General features: G+C 40.8%; 1 protein-coding gene across 1 annotated transcript in view; it reads left to right on the forward strand.

The window, feature by feature from the left end:
- SERINC5 (serine incorporator 5) overlaps window positions 1–19,074 on the forward strand; it is a 39,111-nt gene extending 20,037 nt beyond the window's left edge. The window contains exons 3-12 of the mRNA XM_027717213.2: window positions 1,827–2,005; window positions 2,300–2,382; window positions 5,174–5,267; window positions 6,819–7,030; window positions 7,813–7,908; window positions 10,816–10,942; window positions 12,526–12,592; window positions 16,458–16,497; window positions 17,158–17,305; window positions 17,599–19,074. Coding sequence (XP_027573014.1) covers window positions 1,827–2,005; window positions 2,300–2,382; window positions 5,174–5,267; window positions 6,819–7,030; window positions 7,813–7,908; window positions 10,816–10,942; window positions 12,526–12,592; window positions 16,458–16,497; window positions 17,158–17,305; window positions 17,599–17,746 — 1,194 coding nt within the window. The 3' untranslated portion in view covers window positions 17,747–19,074. The remainder of the gene's footprint in view (window positions 1–1,826; window positions 2,006–2,299; window positions 2,383–5,173; window positions 5,268–6,818; window positions 7,031–7,812; window positions 7,909–10,815; window positions 10,943–12,525; window positions 12,593–16,457; window positions 16,498–17,157; window positions 17,306–17,598) is intronic.
- Window positions 19,075–19,323: the final 249 nt, after the last annotated feature.

Genomic DNA, 19,323 nt, shown 5'->3' on the forward strand with positions numbered 1-19,323 from the left:
AATGTAAATATATATATATAGTTGCTTTTAGTTTGTACAGTATAATTTATTTGTGTAAATAAATGTATATACTTCCCCTTCCCCTTCCCCTGTAGAAGCCTCTGGCCTGAAAATTTCTCTCTGGTGTTAGGATAAATTGTGGGAAGGGGTGGGGGAGCCTGGAATTTGAATTTTGGATTTCTAATGTGGCTCAAACTGCCACAGTGGCATTGATAGTTCTCATAATTATTCCAGTCAATCCATTTGCTCATTTTGAATGCTGGTACATTTGCCTGGCCTGACATTTCACTGCCTTTCAAGACTTGGGAAAAGTGTTGCTGATGCTGCAGACAGTTTCTCAGGAGCTTTCAGAAAACTCTTGGATGCAAGTTAGCTACAGCTGCTCATTTAATGTCCAGCTTCTAACGCATTGGCTACTCATCTCTGAGTTTTTGCTGAAAGAGCAACTCACAGTAGCCCAGCTTGAATCCATTCTCGTAGTACCGTGCAGCTGCATTCAGACTTGCTTTTTATCTCCTCAGCTGTTCTATCTCACCTGGGATCAGCTCTGTGTTGTAGTTAGGTTTCCTATCCTTAGCTCAGCAACTCAGTGTTGCTGTGAGCTGCTAAAATAATTTCTCTTTGAGAAACTGCACAGAGGGTTGTAGAGCTCCTGACTGGTTTGTTTCCTGGAACCAGGGTGGAAAATGCATACCCTGCTGAAAGAGGCAGGGTTTCAGAGCCCAGTTGGCTGGAAGCTGGCAGTTTACTTGTTTGTCCCTTGTTTCCTGCATCTCAGAGGGGTTTCGACCCAGCTGGGAATGCTGCTTAATGGCTTGCTCCCAAACCCTGTTTGTTCTTTCACTGTCCTTGATTTGTGTACTGACCCACCTGCTGAAGGAAGAGGTTTCCTTTGCCAGAGTTATTTATTTATTTGTGCATGTTGTGTCCTGCCACATGTTGTCTTCTCTCTCCTGCAATTACTTGTACAGGTAGCACCAATCAGCTCCAGAGGGCTTTGTGTGTTGCTCAACTGGTCTCACCAGCTTCAGCTGAGGGCTGTAAGCATACAGAGGCCCTTTTTTCTTTGAAATGGACAGTGGTTTTCTAATTAAATGCCTGTATTTTTGTGAAGCTGAATGGTTCCCTGGCTGTGGGGGGACGTTCTGCACAGAGGTGCCTCAGCAGTGAGTCCTGGCCACATAGACCTAGTTTTTTGAGCACCCAGCCTCATGTCCGTGTGCTGAAACTGAAGCCAAAATGTGCAGCTGTTTGCTTTCCCCGTGTGGTGAGACTGAGGCCTCAAAGGCAAATATTTAATGAGTCAAGAGAAGGGTGGAATTTTCCTGCCTTTCTGCTAATTTTAAACAAAATCAGGGCAACTGGCACAACTCCCTTTCAGAGAGTGTAATGGAGAGGAGGTTTGGTGGCGCTTGGATGTGCTTCAGTCTGCATTGCCACCCGGGGCATCCCAAGCCACTGGTATGTCTCATGTAAGCTGAATTGTTGAAGCAATCAGAGTCTTTTGCTGTAAAGCATGGGAAGAAGGGAGAAGGTCCCCAGGGGGAAGGGATAAACAGTAAGGAACAGGGATGTCTTGAGCCAACAGAGCTGAAAGGAGGTGGACTTGTACCCCAAAGCATCTGGAAGGAGTGGAGGTTCTGAAAATTTAAGTACCTTGTGTTTTACGTTTTGTTATAACCCCTGAACCCTTGAATCCAGGCTGAAGAGGTGTCAAGAGTGAAAGGTGTTAGAAGCCAGTGAAAAGTCCATGATGCCTAGACATAGACATGCTTGTTTATGAGGGCCTTGTGTCCTAACAGCTTATAACATGTTCTGCTTTTCAGATTCCATTCTACAAGGAGATGTGCAAGGGTATTCAGGCGGGCGAGATGTGCGAGAAGTTGGTGGGATACTCTGCAGTGTACAAAGTCTGTTTTGGAATGGCCTGTTTCTTCTTTTTATTCTTCTTGTTCACCATCAAAATTAACAGCAGCAAAAGCTGCCGAGCATACATTCATAACGGGTGAGTTTTTTGTTTGATTGCTTAATTTTCACATCTCTTTAGAGGTTTGTGCCACCAACTTTCCACTTGGGTGTCATAGTAGTAAAAAACTCCCTTCAGTTAAAAAATTGATTTTACTGCTATTGTCAGAAATAGTACAGTCAAGTGAAAACTAACTAAAGTGGTAATGAGGGGTTTTTTTACCTCTTGTTGGGCTTTAAATAGAGATCTCTTGTGGTACTTTATTTGAAGACCTCTAATTCCTATTACGAACAGGTGATTTTTTTTTTTTGTTTGTTTTTTCCTCTGATCCAGATTTTGGCTTATTAAACTTATAGTTCTGGCAGCAATGTGCTCAGGAGCCTTCTTCATTCCTGATCAGGACACTTTCCTCAATGGTATGTCCTCCTTACTTTGTTACGCTGCTTTGTTCTGTACTATCTTGTGGGTGGTTAAAAAATCCTAGAGGTCTGATCAACATGAGTATCGCCATGATTCTTCAAGTAAAGCCTGTATGGGCCAGGTGCAAAAAGAGTATTCAGAGCTGTTTTGGGGGGAATACTGTGTCTTCCCACACTGACACGTCTTCATGGGAGTGTGCAGAAAAGAGCATGTTTTTTCTGATCAAGAGCAGGCCAAATGGGTAGGTAACAATACCACTGCAGTGCTATCTTGCAAATTCTTTAAGAAATAGGGAACTGTAATGGTGCAAAATAAATTATTCACTCAAGGACAGAGAGTGGCATGTTAGTTTGGCTTGTGCAGGTAGCTCTGGTGTAGTACAGTAGCTGGGCTTCGTGCTGTACTCTGGGGAGGTGCCAGTGCTCAAGGGGGCACAGTGACCTGCCAGGTGCTGGTGTTTGCTGCCTGAAAACTCGCAATGACCCAAAAGAATTTGGGATGTTGTTAGTTTTCAGGCTGGTGGCATAAATCCAATAAAGTAAAATTAGACTTCTTGGACCATGGTATAAGTGCTCTGCTGAGGATGACATGTCAGAAGCATTTCCATTTTTGGAAAGCACCCTGGCCCCACACAAGCACACTGGTACTATCCCAATACTTAAATGCCAGCTGGGAGGGGAGCTTCTCACTGGAGTCTTGCGGGCTAGGAGCAAAAATCCTGGTGGTACAGAGATGAATTTGTTCTTTTATGAGAGAGATACTTGAAAGCCCATAAGCTGTTGAGTCCAGACAGGTGGAAAGGAATAGGATCAGTAATGCAAAGGATTGTTTGCACATGATGTCTGCTTCCACTAGGACTTGATTACGTTGTTCACAACACCAGTCTCCTTTAAGCCAGGATGTTTAAAAGGGAAAGAGGAAGGAGTAATACAGAGGAAGAGAATAGAGTGAGCAGACATACTATGAGCACAGTACTCTGGGAAACTAAAGGTAAAAAGCACTGCAAGTGAATCACTGACAGGTATAATTCAGCTTCTTCCTCTTACTATTTGTTTGGTCGTGGCTCGGTTTGATGCCCCAGAAGTGATGCCTCTATTCCTCTCCTCCGTGAATTTGTGGGATGGCTATATATGCTTGTTGTTAGTACCTAAGGACACTGTTTGGATTAGAAAGATGTAGCAGTACAATGCTTTGTACTCATGAGCAAGCAAGGCTGCCTGTCATCCTTACAAGTGACCCATTTCATGGTGAGAAGTCTTCAAGAACTGATGTGTTTACAGAAAAGGAGAAACAGAACTTTTTGTGCTGATTCTCAACAGCAGTCTAACCTAGTGTGAAGATACAGCATAACAAGATTTATTCCCCGTACTATGTCTTGACATTTCACTCTAAAGCCATATTCTGCGCTTCCTGCTAAACTGTTCTCTAGTTAGTCTCTGAATTTGAGATTTACGGATGAGTTGGGAATTGTATGTTATTGTCTTCTCTTTTTTTTTTTCCTCCTATCAAGAAGCTTTCACTATTGTTTGGTTTGGTTTGGGGTTTTGTTTGTTTGGTGTTGTTTGTTCCTTATTGCTTATTTTTTCTTAAAAAACATGCAAGCACTAGGTTTGTATGGGCTGTAGTGTTAATTACACACTGGCCATGCTAACCTTATCTGTCATGGATCCATTAAACATCCTGCATTATCCTGTGGCAGTGGGATATTCTGAGAGTCTGGCTACTTAATTATTTATTCTACTGGTGGTCTGCTTTTTGCTACTCCACGTCTTCCAGACACACATGCCACTTTGTTCTCCGTCTGTTTTTTATGTACTTTTTTACAGGCTATCTTCTTCCATTTTTTTATATTGTATGTTCCAAGAACAGTGTGCTTGCTTGCTTTCAAATAATAAGTTTATGGTACAGGAAGAAAAAATAATCTCTGTGTGAATTGCTAATGGAAACATGCCCTGACCATTCTCATCTTCACTTCACTGATACAAGCTTTTTTCAAAAAGAAAACACAATAGAAGGATGTGGCTGAATTTTGCTGATGCATTTCCTTCTTCACTGAAATCAACTGCACACCTGGAGTAATTTATAGGCTATGCACTGCACAGCAGTACAAGCTCTATATACAGCTAAACATTGAAATAGGTATCTGTATTTCCTCAGAGGCTTCTGATGTTACACATAAGAGATCTGTTGTTCAAAGTACCCAAACAGCTACACAAATACAGTCTATGCAGATCAACAGTTAAGCAGTCAAACAACCTGTCTTAAAATTAGTCAGTGCATACAAAATGTTCTTTGGGAGTGGCTTGGAAAAGCATTTGTAAATACATAAACCCCACCTTTGTTTTTCCATGGTGCTGTAATCTGGATTGGAAGAAATTTCCCTTTTTACTGCTGGGTTTCAGTACCTTGCAATTTCAGGGTTTAAATTCCTGTGCAATGCCTTCACACCACCTCCCTCTGCCAGTCACAAATAAAGGTTTCAGTATTTTCTGTCTGAATATAGTAACTCATAGTCTCCACAAAAATTCTCTAGGTTAGGGAAACTCAATAGATGTCCTAATGTGATTGTGTTGAAAGTGTAGCAGGTTACAAGCTGAATTCATCAGGGAGCTAATCTTGAGTCAACTGAGCTGGCCTTTCATCAGAAATCTCTCATCTCTTGCTATGTCTGTGGGCTTCAGATATTCAAACCGCATTAACAGCTTCCCTACATTGAAAATAATTCCATTTTATCTCAAGGGAAAGGCAGCTGCAGTTTGACCTATTTTCTGCCTCTCTGCCTTGCAGCCTGGCGCTACGTAGGAGCAACAGGAGGGTGCCTTTTCATTGTCATTCAGCTCATCCTGCTGGTTGAGTTCGCACACAAATGGAATAAAAATTGGTATGTGTTGGGCAAGTAGTTATTTGCTTAAAATTCTGGTGCACTCCTGACCAATACTTTTCTCATAACAAAGACTATCATGGATGTAACTTTTGGAAGACACTTTCATGTCAATATTCATCTACTTTCTCCTCTCCCAGTAGAAATGTTTCCTTGTTGTTCACTTCTACTCTGCTGATTTATTCTTTACCTCAATTGCTTGGCTTCCAGTAAGTGTGTTGGGATGCAAAACTTCTCAGTTGAAGAAAGAAAGTTGGTTTATATTTTCTATGAAAATACACCTGCTAAGAAGTGGAGTGGTGCAAGAGAGTAAAACTGGATTTGCAGAATGTAATAGTGAAACTGCGTGCAATGATGTAAGCTGATAAATCCTGCTTTTTTTGCGTCAGCATAATGCACATCAATTTTTTTTTCTCAGCATAAGAACTACTTTCTCTTCAACTTCTTTCCTATCATCTAAATACACAAAATTCCATTACCAACTCACATATACCCCATTTGGGCACTGACTTAAGTATAGTTACTATAACCTTCCAAGCCCTTAGCCTCTCATCAATTTAATATATTTAAATTGTCCTCCCACATATCTGCAGGAACTCCTGCCTCCGCCTTTCTGTCTCGCATTTCTTCCTCTACAAACTTTTGCAGCCCTCTCTTGTTCTAGTTAGGATACCAACTGCAAAGAAAGAGTTTTAACAAATATTTAGGCTTTGTTAGATTCTTGGTTTTGGGGAGGTAGAGGTGAGAGCTCCTTATGCCACAAATATTTTTAGTGCTAATAACTGTAACTGGTTTTTTGTGGATGAAAGATTTCCAGCAGCAGCATTTAACTTTAGCTCTCCCTACATTAGATATTCTTTTAAAATAAGTCATGTTTCAAAAAAACACTAGGAAAAAAACCAACAAAACAACAAACCTAAAAAGATTTTCCACACACCAAAAATCCCATCGTGTCAAAACAACTCTTCTAGTTGCTACTCTTAAACCCTGGTGATCTTTGCAAGAAGTGTTTGGAAGGTAAAGAGAGGAAAACAAGATGGACCACGCTTTAGCTAAGGGAGACTGTTGAGATAAACCCAAATGGAGATAAGGGGTTTTGAGTGAAAGGGTGCTAAAACTACCAAGGTAACTCAAGTACAGAAGAGAGGCCATGGTAAGCAGTATGGCTCTGCTTTCTTTGTGTGGAGACCACCACTGGCTAACTGAGCCTGGGACATTCTAAGCTGCCACTGAGGAAATCCCTGAAGTACTGAGCTGAGATGTGCTTATGGGCTGATCGCAGAGACTGGGAGTTACGGGTGTCAGTGCTGGGCTATAATTACAGAAAGGGCTGAGCATGATTCTACAGAATATAAACACTGATGCTAAGGAACATTTCCCTTTGTTTCATGGGAGGAACCTGGCGAGGATCTGTGTTGGTGTAGTGAGCACACATGCTTCAGGAAAATAAACATTGTCTTTTGTGTTTGAGGATATGAACTATTCAGCTATTAAATTTTATGTTTTGGGGAAGGGAAGACAAAGATAAGGTGCTTGTTTCTCTCTCCCCAGGACTGCAGGTGCAAACCACAAGCAAGTGTGGAGCGGTTTGCTTGCCTTGGTCACTCTCATCTTGTACTCCATTGCTGTGGCAGCCCTGGTCCTCATGGCTCTCTTCTACACTCGCTCAGAGGGCTGCATGTACAACAAGGTCCTGATTGGAGTTAACGGGGGCCTGTGCCTCTTTGTGTCACTGGTGGCCATATCGCCCTGTGTCCAGAATCGTGAGTCCACTGACCTCTTCTCCTCCTGGATGTCTGGTATTGTTTCAGCTGTGTGCCTGGAGGCATGAGCCATGTCTGGGGAGGAAGTCTAATGATAGTTCAGAACTGGTGCTGCTCTTGACATTTTATCTACATTATTATGAAGTGCTGTTGCTGGTCGTCAGCTGTACTGCTAAAACTATAGAGATGTGAGACATTTTGGGTATGCCATCAGGTAGTCATACTGTAAAGAAGGCTCATGCTCTGATGGCTGGTACTGTGTTGTGAAACTTACCTTGGTCTTGCAGTGCTAGCAGTTGAAGCTGTCAAACTCCTTCAGCACTATTTTACTGTTTACTTTTGACTACCTGTGTAGTTTGTAAAGTTTGGGCCTGGAGGAGCTGACAGCAATATTTCATACTTTAGTGTATGTGTGTTAGTTAGTATCTTGCATACATTGGACCTGAAAATGGTAGAGTGACTCTAACACAGATTTTACAGGCAAATAAAATTATTGTGGCAGCTGGTCAATAGCTTTTGAAAAGCTGGTGCTTCTGGCAAAAACAGAGGGGTGATTCTTTACTTACATGGGAATCTCTAATGCCTTTCTAGAAAAGCCAGCCGAGCTGGCTTTTTTCTCTTGGCAGGCCAGTGGAACTGTATCCAAACTGCTTCAAACCCTTGTTTTCTGCTCTAAGTAAAAATAAAAGATACTGGCATGCTGTTCTTTGAAGGATACTAATTTCTTTTTCACTTTGTTAAACTGTCTACAAAAATAACTTATTTTCATCTTTCTTGTGAAGGTCAGCCCCACTCTGGTTTGCTGCAGTCAGGAGTTATCAGCTGCTACGTCATGTACCTCACTTTCTCAGCACTATCCAGCAAGCCACCAGAAACTAGTAAGTTATCTGATACTTTACTTAAATTCTTTTAGACATGCCATGTACTAAAAGCAAGAATTTAGCAACCCTGAAATAAAAAATTTGGGGATATAGGAGTGCTGGGATATAGAAGTGTTGGTCTGTTCTGGCCTTCACAGAAGAAATTGCAAATACTACAAATCTGTGCAGCAGAGATACTGTGAAATTGGCACTCTCCATGTACCTTAAATGGTTTGGTATAGGGGAGCTTAACTTACCTTGCATGAGTTGCATCTGTTGCATCAGAGCAATTTCAGTCTGTTTCCCATGAAAAAATTTCCCAAAGTCATTTAGTCTATTCCTCCTATGTCAAGTGCATGTTCTCATACAATAGGATATGACTCAACATGTAATGCGTTTGATCACATGATGGGAAAAGAGTTGGAACAAATGGCTCTTGGATGCCTCTGGAAGAAGCTGGGTGATCAGCTCCATCCAAAAGTTTACTAGGTCCAGTTAGTAGGTGCAGGCCATCAGAGTGGATATACTAAAATTACTTTTCTTCTTCTAGAAAAAGTGTGCTAAAGTGTGGTAGATCACCTTAGCACTGGATTCCTAATGGAGAAAAAACTTGAGTACCACTCATATTTTGTTTTGAGAGGAAACATTCAAATAAAAGACTTGGAGTTACATTGCAGTAGAGATGGCGCTGTTCTTCAGCAGATTTCCTGAACTCTACTTGCCTTCTAGCTTTCGGCATTCCAAGTCAGGAGTATGGAACTCCCTAGAGTTTGAAGGTCTTTACACTGTGAAACCACAGCAAGACTTCACAAGCACAACTTAGACTTTCCTTTACCCAGATAACTATCAGATTCACATATTTGGACTAGAAGCATTCTTTTCACTTAAAGAAGGCTTTTCTGGCTTGAATTAGTACTAAAACACCCTTCTTTATTATTGCTCAACTGTAAGTGTTGAATAGTTGAAACAACAATAACTAGAGGAAAATAAGTCAACTGGCAGGAAGCAAAAGTTTACACAGACACTTCCCAAGAAGAAAGGGGAGAGATGGGAAAAAAATATCTCTGTCACACTTGTATAGGTACACACACACACAAAAGTATTCTAGAGTTAAAAAGGAAAACCAGACAATATTTAGGTGTAAGATTTACTTACAGAGCTAAAGCAGTACTTTGAATGAATATAAAGTTGAATTTAGAAGGTGTTTGAATTACTCCTAAGTCTTGACACAGTGTAAAAAGAAAAAGAAGGGGAAGAAAGTATGTATGGAAAGAAATCATTGGCCTCAGGTTGTTTCATGCTTCTGACAAAGACTTAAGCAGTTAAATGAATCCTCTGATTCTTCTTGTATGTATTGCAAGTGTGGTTATTGCATTTGTATGCAATATTTGTATGCAAAGACTATGCATCATGCACACTCTCGTAGACCTCCTTGAATCAGATGCTCCTCCTTGTCTTCCCATGACTGAGAATTTTCATGGTTGTCATCTGCTCTCAGAGGTGCTCCATCCTCCCTTGATTGTGTGATAAGGACTCTCATACTGGCCTGTCAGCTTTTACAGTGGCATGTGCTAGAGAAAGTATGGAATGCTGGCACTTTCTGTGGTGTCCCATGCCCTGTCACTGGTTTGCCATGAACTTACCTAATGTTAAAGCATTACCCTCATTTGTGAAGAAAGGAATTTCCAAACTGTCCGTCTTTCAAATTGGACACCTCGCATACAAGGCCTGAAGAAAATACAGACTGCAAGTATTTGCAACACCCAAAAAGAGTTGCAAATATCTTTAGAAAGAATGGGCAAACAAAATGTTATGTCTCTTGAATCTGTGCTTATTATAATGTGCCTTAGCTTTTTAGTGCCAGACATCACTAAAATGCCTGCTAAACAGTGGGCCTGCCTTGCTGCAGATGTGTCCCTGATGGATATAGGTGGGGGAATCTGCACATCTCTGGCCAAGGTATTTCATACAGACTGGTTATCCTCTTCTTTTGCTCTCAACTCCACACTGTCCCCTCTGTGTCCTGATAAAGCTGTTTGTCCAGCACTGCAGGACCATGCAAAATCCTCCCCCGCTGGGTCAGGGAACTGACTGAGTTTATTTTTAACCTGGATGTAGCCCTTACTGCATTTTTCCCTCTGCCCCTACCAACAGTTGTGCTGTCTCAATGGGAATGCAGTGTGGCTGCTGGAAAGTAAAAGGAGATGCCATAAGCAGCATTGACTCAAAAAACTCTTGATTTGAGATAAGGTGCAGCTGTAATCTCTTGCTTTGGGATAATGCTGCAGGCTACTCTCTGCCTTTCCTTATTCCAGGAAGATATCAAAATGCCAGATGCAACTTGGAACATCAAGGACTGAAGTGGTTTCATTTCAGGGATCTAGAAGTAGGATTTGATTAGATGCCGAGAAAAGATATTGCCTGAACTGGTACACCTTTTTTCCCTTGGTCTTCTGTATATCCCTCTGAGAACAGGGCTACTACTGACCACCCTTTTTTCACTCTGTGTGAATTTCATAGTTGTCCTCAAGGCACCCTTTCTGTCAAAAAAATTTCTGGTCTCAGGTCTGTACTATCTTGGTCTTATATGGCTGTGGAGTGTTGGCAGACTTCCAGTTTCTAATTTCTTACTTCATAAAATGTGTTTTCTCCTTTTTAGTCTGCTATGGTCAAATAGGAAATTTTAGTACCCTAGTAAATTGCATTTTTGTTTTGCCTGAAACACAGAGTCTGCCAGATCAGCTTTACAGATTTTTTTTCTGTATGATCTTTTTTAAAAGATAGATAGAAACAACTGAAATGTACCTACCCTGTGTCTGAAATAATAAAAATATTTCATTAAAAACTACCAGTCTGAAGATTACTTTGAAATGCAGTGAAATGATCTTTGCAAACTATTCTTTCTGTTTGATCTGTTTTGTGAAGTCCTGGATGAAAACCATCGGAATATCACAATCTGTGTACCTGAATTCAGTCAAGGCCTGCATAGAGATGAAAACCTGGTTACTGGCTTGGGTACTACGATTTTGTTTGGCTGCATTTTATATTCTTGGTAAGTCTGAGGGTTTGCAGTTACCTCACTGTAAATACAATGTTGTGGTCCAAACAGCAAAGGCTTATAGCAGAGCTCATGCAAAATCACAGAGAGATACAGCATAGAGCTGAGCTGAAAAGTTAATATTCTCTTCAGTTTCAGAATTGCAGATGTTTTAGCCAAAAATGTTCTACAAGATAATACAACTTTTGAAACAAATATATCTCATTAAAAATCAAATAGAGCAATTTACATCTAGAAATGGAGGGAAAAAATTTTCACCTGTCCTTCATCCCAGGGTTCTTTGATCCTCTCTTTACGCTTCCGTAAGAAAAGCTCTATGCAGTTATATCCACCTAAAAAATCTACCTGAAATTTTTGTAGCCTCCTTGCAGAGGCTATGGCGGTTCTTGGGGGTTTTTAAAACAAACAAACTGTTTGGGAGGGTTTAGGGCTTCCTTGGATAAGTGATGAGCACAGTATTGCCATCGAGATTTGCCAGAGATCTGCTCTAAGAAAACCCCTCTTTGTGCCCATGTATCTTTGATGCTAACCTTGTATTACTGCAGCTCACATCAGTAAATTAAGTCATGCTCTGGGACGGGAAGTTGCTGATGACTGAAAGGTGATATATCTTGTGTTTTGGCTGTGCAACTTGCCAGGAGACAGGGGCTGTCTGCTGCAGGTTTTTGAGCAAATTCTGCTTCTGAATCAGTCCACTTCAGAGTTCACATACTGAAACTCCTTCATAATTTTGAAGTGAAAACAAGAGACTTACTCTTCTGTTATCAAATGTGCATATGTCTTCTGTTTAACTCTGATATAAAATAAATGGATATCATGTACCATGGATCTAGTTCATGGTAGAAGAGCATTTCCAGTGCCTCAGGAAGGTGTTTCAAGAATGCAGACAATATTCATGTAGCCTGCCTCTGAAGTGTACCATGCAGCTGGGGAAATAAGAAGGCCTTCAAGGGGAGTGTTTTTGAAGCATTACTTACCAAGGCTCAGCCTGTACAGTAAAGCATTACACATCCTAAAAGGGTAAGACTGCAAGAAATGTTTCCTATCAAAAGAAACTAGAAAGGATTCCCCCCAGACAACTACAGCCATGCAAGAAAGTGATTTCTAGGAACTGGTACACTGACAACAGTTACTAATAATTTACTTTTGAAAACTGACTGCTGCCAGAGACCTGCGAGTTCGCTGGCAAAGCCTCTACAGAAATGCTGAGCCAAAGTGATGGCTGTGAACTGAGTATAAAAGCATTGGTTGTGCACAGCAGAGGAGATCTCTTCTGACTTGCAAATTGGAGTGCTAAGATGTTTGGTGCTGTCTGGTGGTGAATTCACCACCTTTCAGGAGTGATCTAATTTTAAACTCATGATACAGAATAAATTGACCAGCGGCCATCTGCCAGGCTGGTTTGTACTAGTGCAAAACAAACTTGTTATGTACTTAGTGCTTTGTGATAGCATCCAGGCAAATGCTTAGCTTAGATATTGGAATAGGCTATTTATGTTTGCTGTGATGTTGAAAAGTAACCCTGTTGGGGTTAGAGTTATGCCCAGGAGATTGACACTGACTTCTTTTCCTCCTAGTTTGACCTCAACAACACGATCAAGTTCAGAGGCACTGAGAGGAATATATGCAACAGCTGAAACTGAAGTGAGTTCTTACTACTTCCCACAGGATTTCTGTGCCGACTTTCTCCTCTGCTTTTCTTGTTTTCATGGCCAGTAATCTGTAATTAGGTGTAAACAGAAGCTTGTTTGTGCTACATGCCTCTGCACATTGGCCCTTCTGTAGCTCTTGCTGGTTTGGTGGAGGTGCCTTTATGTAATGAAATAATTTGCTGCTCTTGAAGTTTATTCAACATCCTGCAGACTTCCTGTGAATCTTGTGCTTCCCATGAGCTCATGCCCTCTGATTTAAAGGACGAGTGTGCTGGAAAGCTATCAGTAAAAGAAGTGGAGGCATTCTTGAGCGTTTTCAGTCCTGATTGCCTTTGTTCTCATACCAACTGATTATGATCCCAACTACTTATCTCATTTTTATTTCTACACATAAGTACTTCCTTTCTTTTTGCCTATAACTTCCTCTCTGGTGACATTTCTCGTTCCTGTTTCAACTGTACAGGTCTTTTCATTCCACCTGCCTGTTTGTCCTCCTTATCCTGAGAACACCCAGAAAACACTAGAAAATGAGTGGGGTTTTGCTGAGTAACAGTCACCCCTTACTTAGGCTTGGAAGTGTCGCTCTTCAAATGTATGTGTTTGGAAGATGAATCTCCCCCCCTAGCTCTCTCTGCACTGGTGTTACTTTCATTCTGCAGTTTTAACTTCTATTTTTCAAATCTTTAATGAAAGTGTTTGTGAGAATTCAAAAATGCAGAAGTATCTGCTGAGGCACCTGGTGTTTGCAGTAGCTGGGCATAGGGAAGCAAAATACATTTCACTGTGGGAGTGTCACACGGTGCCAGGGGAGCTCACTTTGGCAGGATGCTGCAGCTGGACAGGGTGCTGGTACCAAACCCAGCCCTTGCAGGAGGGCAGCCTACCAACTGGCTGGGCACTGACCACCGAGACCTGGCTCAGTCTGTCTCAAACAAGTCCAGACAGGACTTGTGCCACGCTACCCTGTGCTGAGGGATGGGACAGGGAGCACCGGAGAGAAAACAGACGCCCTTCACACCCATGCACCTTCTTTGCCCACCTTACACCGTAAGAGATCTTGTCCAGATGGTGTGGGTCTGTGCCCTGTGGAAGGAGCAGTGGGAAGGCTGGGGGCCTCATTGTGGGATGTGGCCCCTCATTGGGAAGGTCCATCTGTCTGCCATAGTACTTGCCCACAGGATTAGTTCCAGACTGTTGCATATTAAAGAGCCGGACAAGAGCCACTGAATGTAAATATAAAGAAATGACAGATGAAGAGTAATTAATTGCACTCTGATTGCCTTCCCTGTGGCAAAAGGCCTTTGTCTCTCAGCCCAGAGTGAACGCGCAGCTCTGCAATTGTTGCTGCTGTACAGAGAGTCTGTCAGTGTCTGTGCTGGAGGCAGCTGAGCGTGTACAAGGGGCTGGGGGGTGTGTGCCAGTGTTGCTAATTTCATCACTCTGTCTGTGCCAGGACTTAATTGCAATTGATTAAAATGTTTGAGGGAACCCAACCCTTGCTGCAGAATGTGAGTGCAATCCCAGGGTAGCTCAGGCTGGCAGTGTAGGTGAGGCTTGGCACAGAGTAGAAAAAGATACAGAATGAGGGGTTTGCTTGAACTCTCAGACAGTCTCTTGAGAAAGAATGAGCTTTTTGGCTTCTCGTGAGTTATGAACCCAGTAAGTGCAGGTAATCAGGAATATGCAAGGTAAAAACTGCCACTTGATGTTTCTGCTGGACAATTTACCTTAAAGACCTGCCATCTGTTTTCTGGGAAAGCATGCAACTGGCCATTTGACAAATGAGAGAAATTAGAACACAAACTTTAGAATAGCAAGGGTAAATATTCATTCATGCACATGAGATGTCCCAGCCAACTTGGAACACCCCAAATGTGGTTTTACACAGGGTTCTTATACCCTTCAAGCATTCAGGTACAGCGTGATTTGACTAATCACTAGCACACACACTATCTAATATAATTATCTAATTATAGTAAAACTCTGCAAAGCAACTGTATTTCTGCAGCATTCTTGCCTCTTATCTGTTGATCCAGACACCCTTGAAGTCAGCCTTGAGGTAGTTACTTATCTATGATACTGGTATGGTTTCAAAGATGTTTTAGAGAGACTAGAATTGTGGCCGTATCTTTGCTGTTCAGGGGTATCTTTTATCCTTCAGAGACAGCTGTGAGCTTCCAAGAAGCAAAGTTCTTATTTCTGAGGCTGGACTGTTCTTTGGTTTGTTTTACTTAAGCATGAACAATACCAAAGTGTCCAGTAAAATTCCAGTACCTCACTACATTGCACTGTATAATGTGAACTAATGTAAGTAAACAAAGTTAATAGACTTTCTTACTATAAAGACTGACTGGTATAATAGTTAGGGAAGTGAATTTTCCTAATAGGGTTAATTGTCTTAATCAGACCACAAGCAAAATAAATCCCGTAGAAGGATTTTATCAGAATAAATAACACTGGTGATGCACTACAGATAATGCTGGCTTGTACTGTGGTCTGGTGCAGAAAATACTTATATATTTATTAAATGGTCAACATCTTTTCTCCATTTATATTACCAGAAAGTGTTGATTTCAGTTTTCCTTTTTCCATCAGTTTAACAAAAAAAAAAAAAAAGGAAATATTAATTTAAATAAAGCAGAAAAATCAGCTTCCTTCTTTGATTCATTCGGCTTGTGCTCATTCTGGCTCCATTTCAGCAGAATCTTGCAAAGATAATTACATTTCTGACTTATGCTTCTGCAGTTGTGATTTCTAACCCATGCATCTGTTGCGACCCGCCTCAGAAAGGGGGGGAGTGGAGTTACCTAGGTTCTTATATTAATAAGTCCCTCGGGGTGGATTAGAGTGAAATGGCACTGAATAATCAGTGTTTGAAAACATATATATGTAGGGTTTATTTTAGAACAATTTTGTTTCAAAGGTAAACAGGTATGTTGCTATTTTGGGTGTTATCATCTATATCATCTATAGCAATATGGTATAAAGATAACCTTTAGGGGAAATGCATAAGGGAGAAAAAGGGAAAGACAGGATAAGGGTAAGGGAGAGGAAGGGAAAGAAAAGATGAGAGTGCAAAAATGTGTATAGTCACTGCCCAAGAGGTCCAGCGATGACACTTGGTAGTTGCAGCTTCCATGTCTGTCAGTTGAAGTGGTGGCCTTGATCCACTGGGGGTGAGGGAGGGAAGCCCACACACTCCAAGAACTTATGAGTTATTATATCCATGGACAGTGTCACGGGCCATGCCAGGAGCCTCCAACGTCTCCTGGGCCTGCGCAGAGTTCCTGTGAGGGGCACACGAAAGGGTTTTTCCCACCTTTCAGGATTGGCAGGGGAATGGGCTTTGATGGGCCAACAGCCACCTCTTCCCAGCCTGCAGAAGTCCCCTGGTGATCCTAGAATGCATAAATCGTTAATCGTTTCAGTCTCTGACAGCATCAGTTTTAAAAGTTCCTTATACTTTCATCTTAGTAAAGAAATTTCCTAAAAGGAACTTGTATGCAGATCTGAAGAGGTAAGTCCCTAAATACAAATGTACTTTACCATAGCTTTTCTACCATTTTGTCATAATTATTTGCTCCTTTATTGGACCCAAAGTTATGAAGAAAAGATAGAGTAATTCTTAAAGAATGTCTCATTTCTTCAAATTTACTGAGTAGGTTTTTCTGAAGCTTAGAAACTGTTGTTGTGAACTACTGGGCAAATCCTAATTTGAGTTTTGTGCTGGTTGGAAATACAAACCAGACTTCTCTAAATTAATGTCTGCAGCGTAGACACAACAGACCTTCCTTCCCCAACTGTTCTGCTTTGCTGTAGCACAGATTCTTACCTTCTTCCTGTTGTCTGTTCCACAGGTAGCTCGATGCTGCTTTTGCTGTGTACCTGATGGAGATGGTAATTATGTTTTCACTGCAAAATTTACCTTATTTGTGGCTTTTAGGCCAAAGCTAAGAAAGTAAGGTCGCAGCTGTCGATGGAGAGCTGCTCATATTCTGTAGCACATCAAACTGAAGCAGATGAATTGCTCAGAGTTAGGCTACAGAGGGAAGCTAGAGATGTCATACCATTTTAAAAACACTAGGCTAGTTATTAATTCTTTAAACTGCAACATACAAAGAGTAATCTCTGTTCTTTGCATGCCTGTGGGTGTGACTGGTTGCTAGATTTTTGGCTCAGCAGCTTTGGGGGGACTGCAGTTCGGTAGTGAGATAAGAAGGGAGTGTCCTTTTTGCAGACCTGGTACAATCAAGGTTATCAGCATGGACTTGCCAGAAAAATATCATACAGGTAGAGCAATTTAAATGGTCCCAATGCTCAAAAAGTACTCAGTAGGCCAGGAAGCTGCTACAAGGCAGGATTTCAGTGTTGGTCCGGTTTTTCACTGAGGGTTTAGGCCCATAACTTGAGGGCAAGGAAATGTTCAAGTGTAGGCTCTGTATCAGTTACACTTTGCTAAATCACACTGTAGATGATTTGTGGTGTTCTTTGTGAACAGCTGCTGTTTTCAGTACTCATTACATTTGCAAAAACTTTCTTGTTTCCTGTCTCTTACAGCTGATGCTGAAGATCACATTGAAAAAAGAGGAGGCCAGACTGTGGTTTATGATGAGAAGAAAGGCACAGTGTACAGTTATGCCTACTTCCACTTTGTTTTCTTCCTGGCTTCGCTCTACGTGATGATGACAGTAACTCATTGGTTCCAGTAAGTGTTTTTCTTTAAAGTTGAGTAATTAATGTCTCTGCATTGAGAGAAGATATGTGAACAGGAGGTTCTGCTATTAAGGTGTCTTCTCTGCTTATGTTAGAAGCTTGAAGAGACATCACAAGTCTTTCCCGGGCATTCTTGAGCCAGATCTTGTTCTATAAAGGGCGCTCTCCCTTGCTTCCTGTATGAGTTAACCTAGTTAATGTCTCTGACCCACTTCAAAAAGTAGTGGATTCTGCAGTCTGAGATATGAATAGTGTGTTTATTGCTTTTTTATTTCTCTTTAACAGTTATGAAAGTGCTCAGATTGAAAAATTCTTCAGTGGAACCTGGTCCATCTTCTGGATTAAGATGGTCTCCTGTTGGGTTTGTGTCTGTCTGTACTTATGGACTCTTATTGCTCCACTCTGTTGCCCAACTAGAGAGTTCTCAGTGTGAACAGTCAAAAGGTCATTCTAAGTTTTCCTCTGGTTTGGGGTTTGGTTTTTTTTTTTTTTTTTTTCGTGTTTGTTTGTGTTTTTTGGTGGGTTTGTTTTTATTTTGTTTTTTTTTTTTGGAATGAGGAAACACGTATCCCATTTATCATAGCATACCAGCTAGTATCTTTTCAGTCAGACTAAATGAATGATTGAAAACGTTTTTTACCTTTTTTATTATCATGAACAAGCATTACCCAAGGGAACAAATCTGTTCCAGAACTGTATAATGCTCGTGTGGTATGTAGGAAACACAATTCTTGCATGAACTGGAATAAGTGAAGTGCTTTTCAAATAACTGACAATCTTTCTCTGGCTTCATTGACAAGAAAAGCGAAAATCGTGGTGCAGATGTATCTTCTTTCTTCCTGTAAATGTTGGGTATCTTCTAGCAAATATGCATTCCTTTTTATACTTTTTCATTAACTACATCTTTTACAGTTTGCAGTGATGATTTGGAATGCTGTTTTGTACAGCAAATAATTCTTGTAAGTAGTATGCAGATTTTTTTTTCCAAAAACGTATCTAAATACTTCAGTAGAAGTAAGAGAATATATAAGAATTTGATTGCCAAAGCATCTACTAAAAATTGTTTATCAACATATTAAATATATTAAGTTATTGTACACCTAGATTGAGAAAGGAATCTACCAATGATAGTATTTATTCTATTATAACTTTAAAAGGCACCTGGGTATTATATGCAATTTATATCTAGTCCAGTTATTAACTGGAGGGGAGTTATACACACAAATTCTCATTTTGCCCAAATTTGCTTTGCCAGATCATTTAAAAGTTGAGTGTACTGCATGGGGATTTAAAATACGGTACATTCTTTATTCACAATGTTTGCTGTTGAGAAAATGCTAATTACAGGAGCACTGTCAGTTGCTGTTAAATTTAAAAGTAGGGTGCTTGCTTACGTTTCTACCCTGCTGTTTCAGCTTGTGTGTAAAGATCTCCCAGGATCTTCAGTTCTGTTTCCATGACTAATTTTATAATATTGGTTGGAAAAGGACTATAGTGTGTCATCTTCCTTTTCTCCCTGTGTGTTGGTTGGAAAGTATTTTTTCTAACTGCTATATTTTTATACTCCTCTGTTGATATTAATTTTGCTGTTGGGATGGGAGTTAGCCAACCAGTGTTTTAACAGAGACAAAACTTCCTTTGGAGAACTCCTATTCCAAGCAGTGGAATCGGAGTAAGCAGTCATTAAAACAAGGAGACACAAATATAACAAGGAACTGCCTTAGTACAAATGACAATATTAAACACTACCTTGTCACCCTTTTTTTGCTCTAAGCAGATGATTTGGTGGTAGAACAACAGCTCAAATGCCCTAAATGCTGAATAAGGTTGAACTCCCATAGTTATCTACATTCCAGTTGGATGAATTTATGACTTATGCTAGTCCCAGAGATTTTGTCTTCTCTCCCTCTACATATATATATATATATATATATACACATACACCCCCATACAGTGTGAAGTATGCAGGATAAAACCAAAATTAACCAATTTAGCAGTTTCTCTTTTTTG

The sequence above is a fragment of the Pipra filicauda genome, unplaced genomic scaffold (assembly GCF_003945595.2).
Source record: "Pipra filicauda isolate LSUMZ 115617 unplaced genomic scaffold, ASM394559v2 scaffold34_size3990699_pilon, whole genome shotgun sequence".
Taxonomy (NCBI): Eukaryota; Metazoa; Chordata; class Aves; order Passeriformes; family Pipridae; genus Pipra; species Pipra filicauda.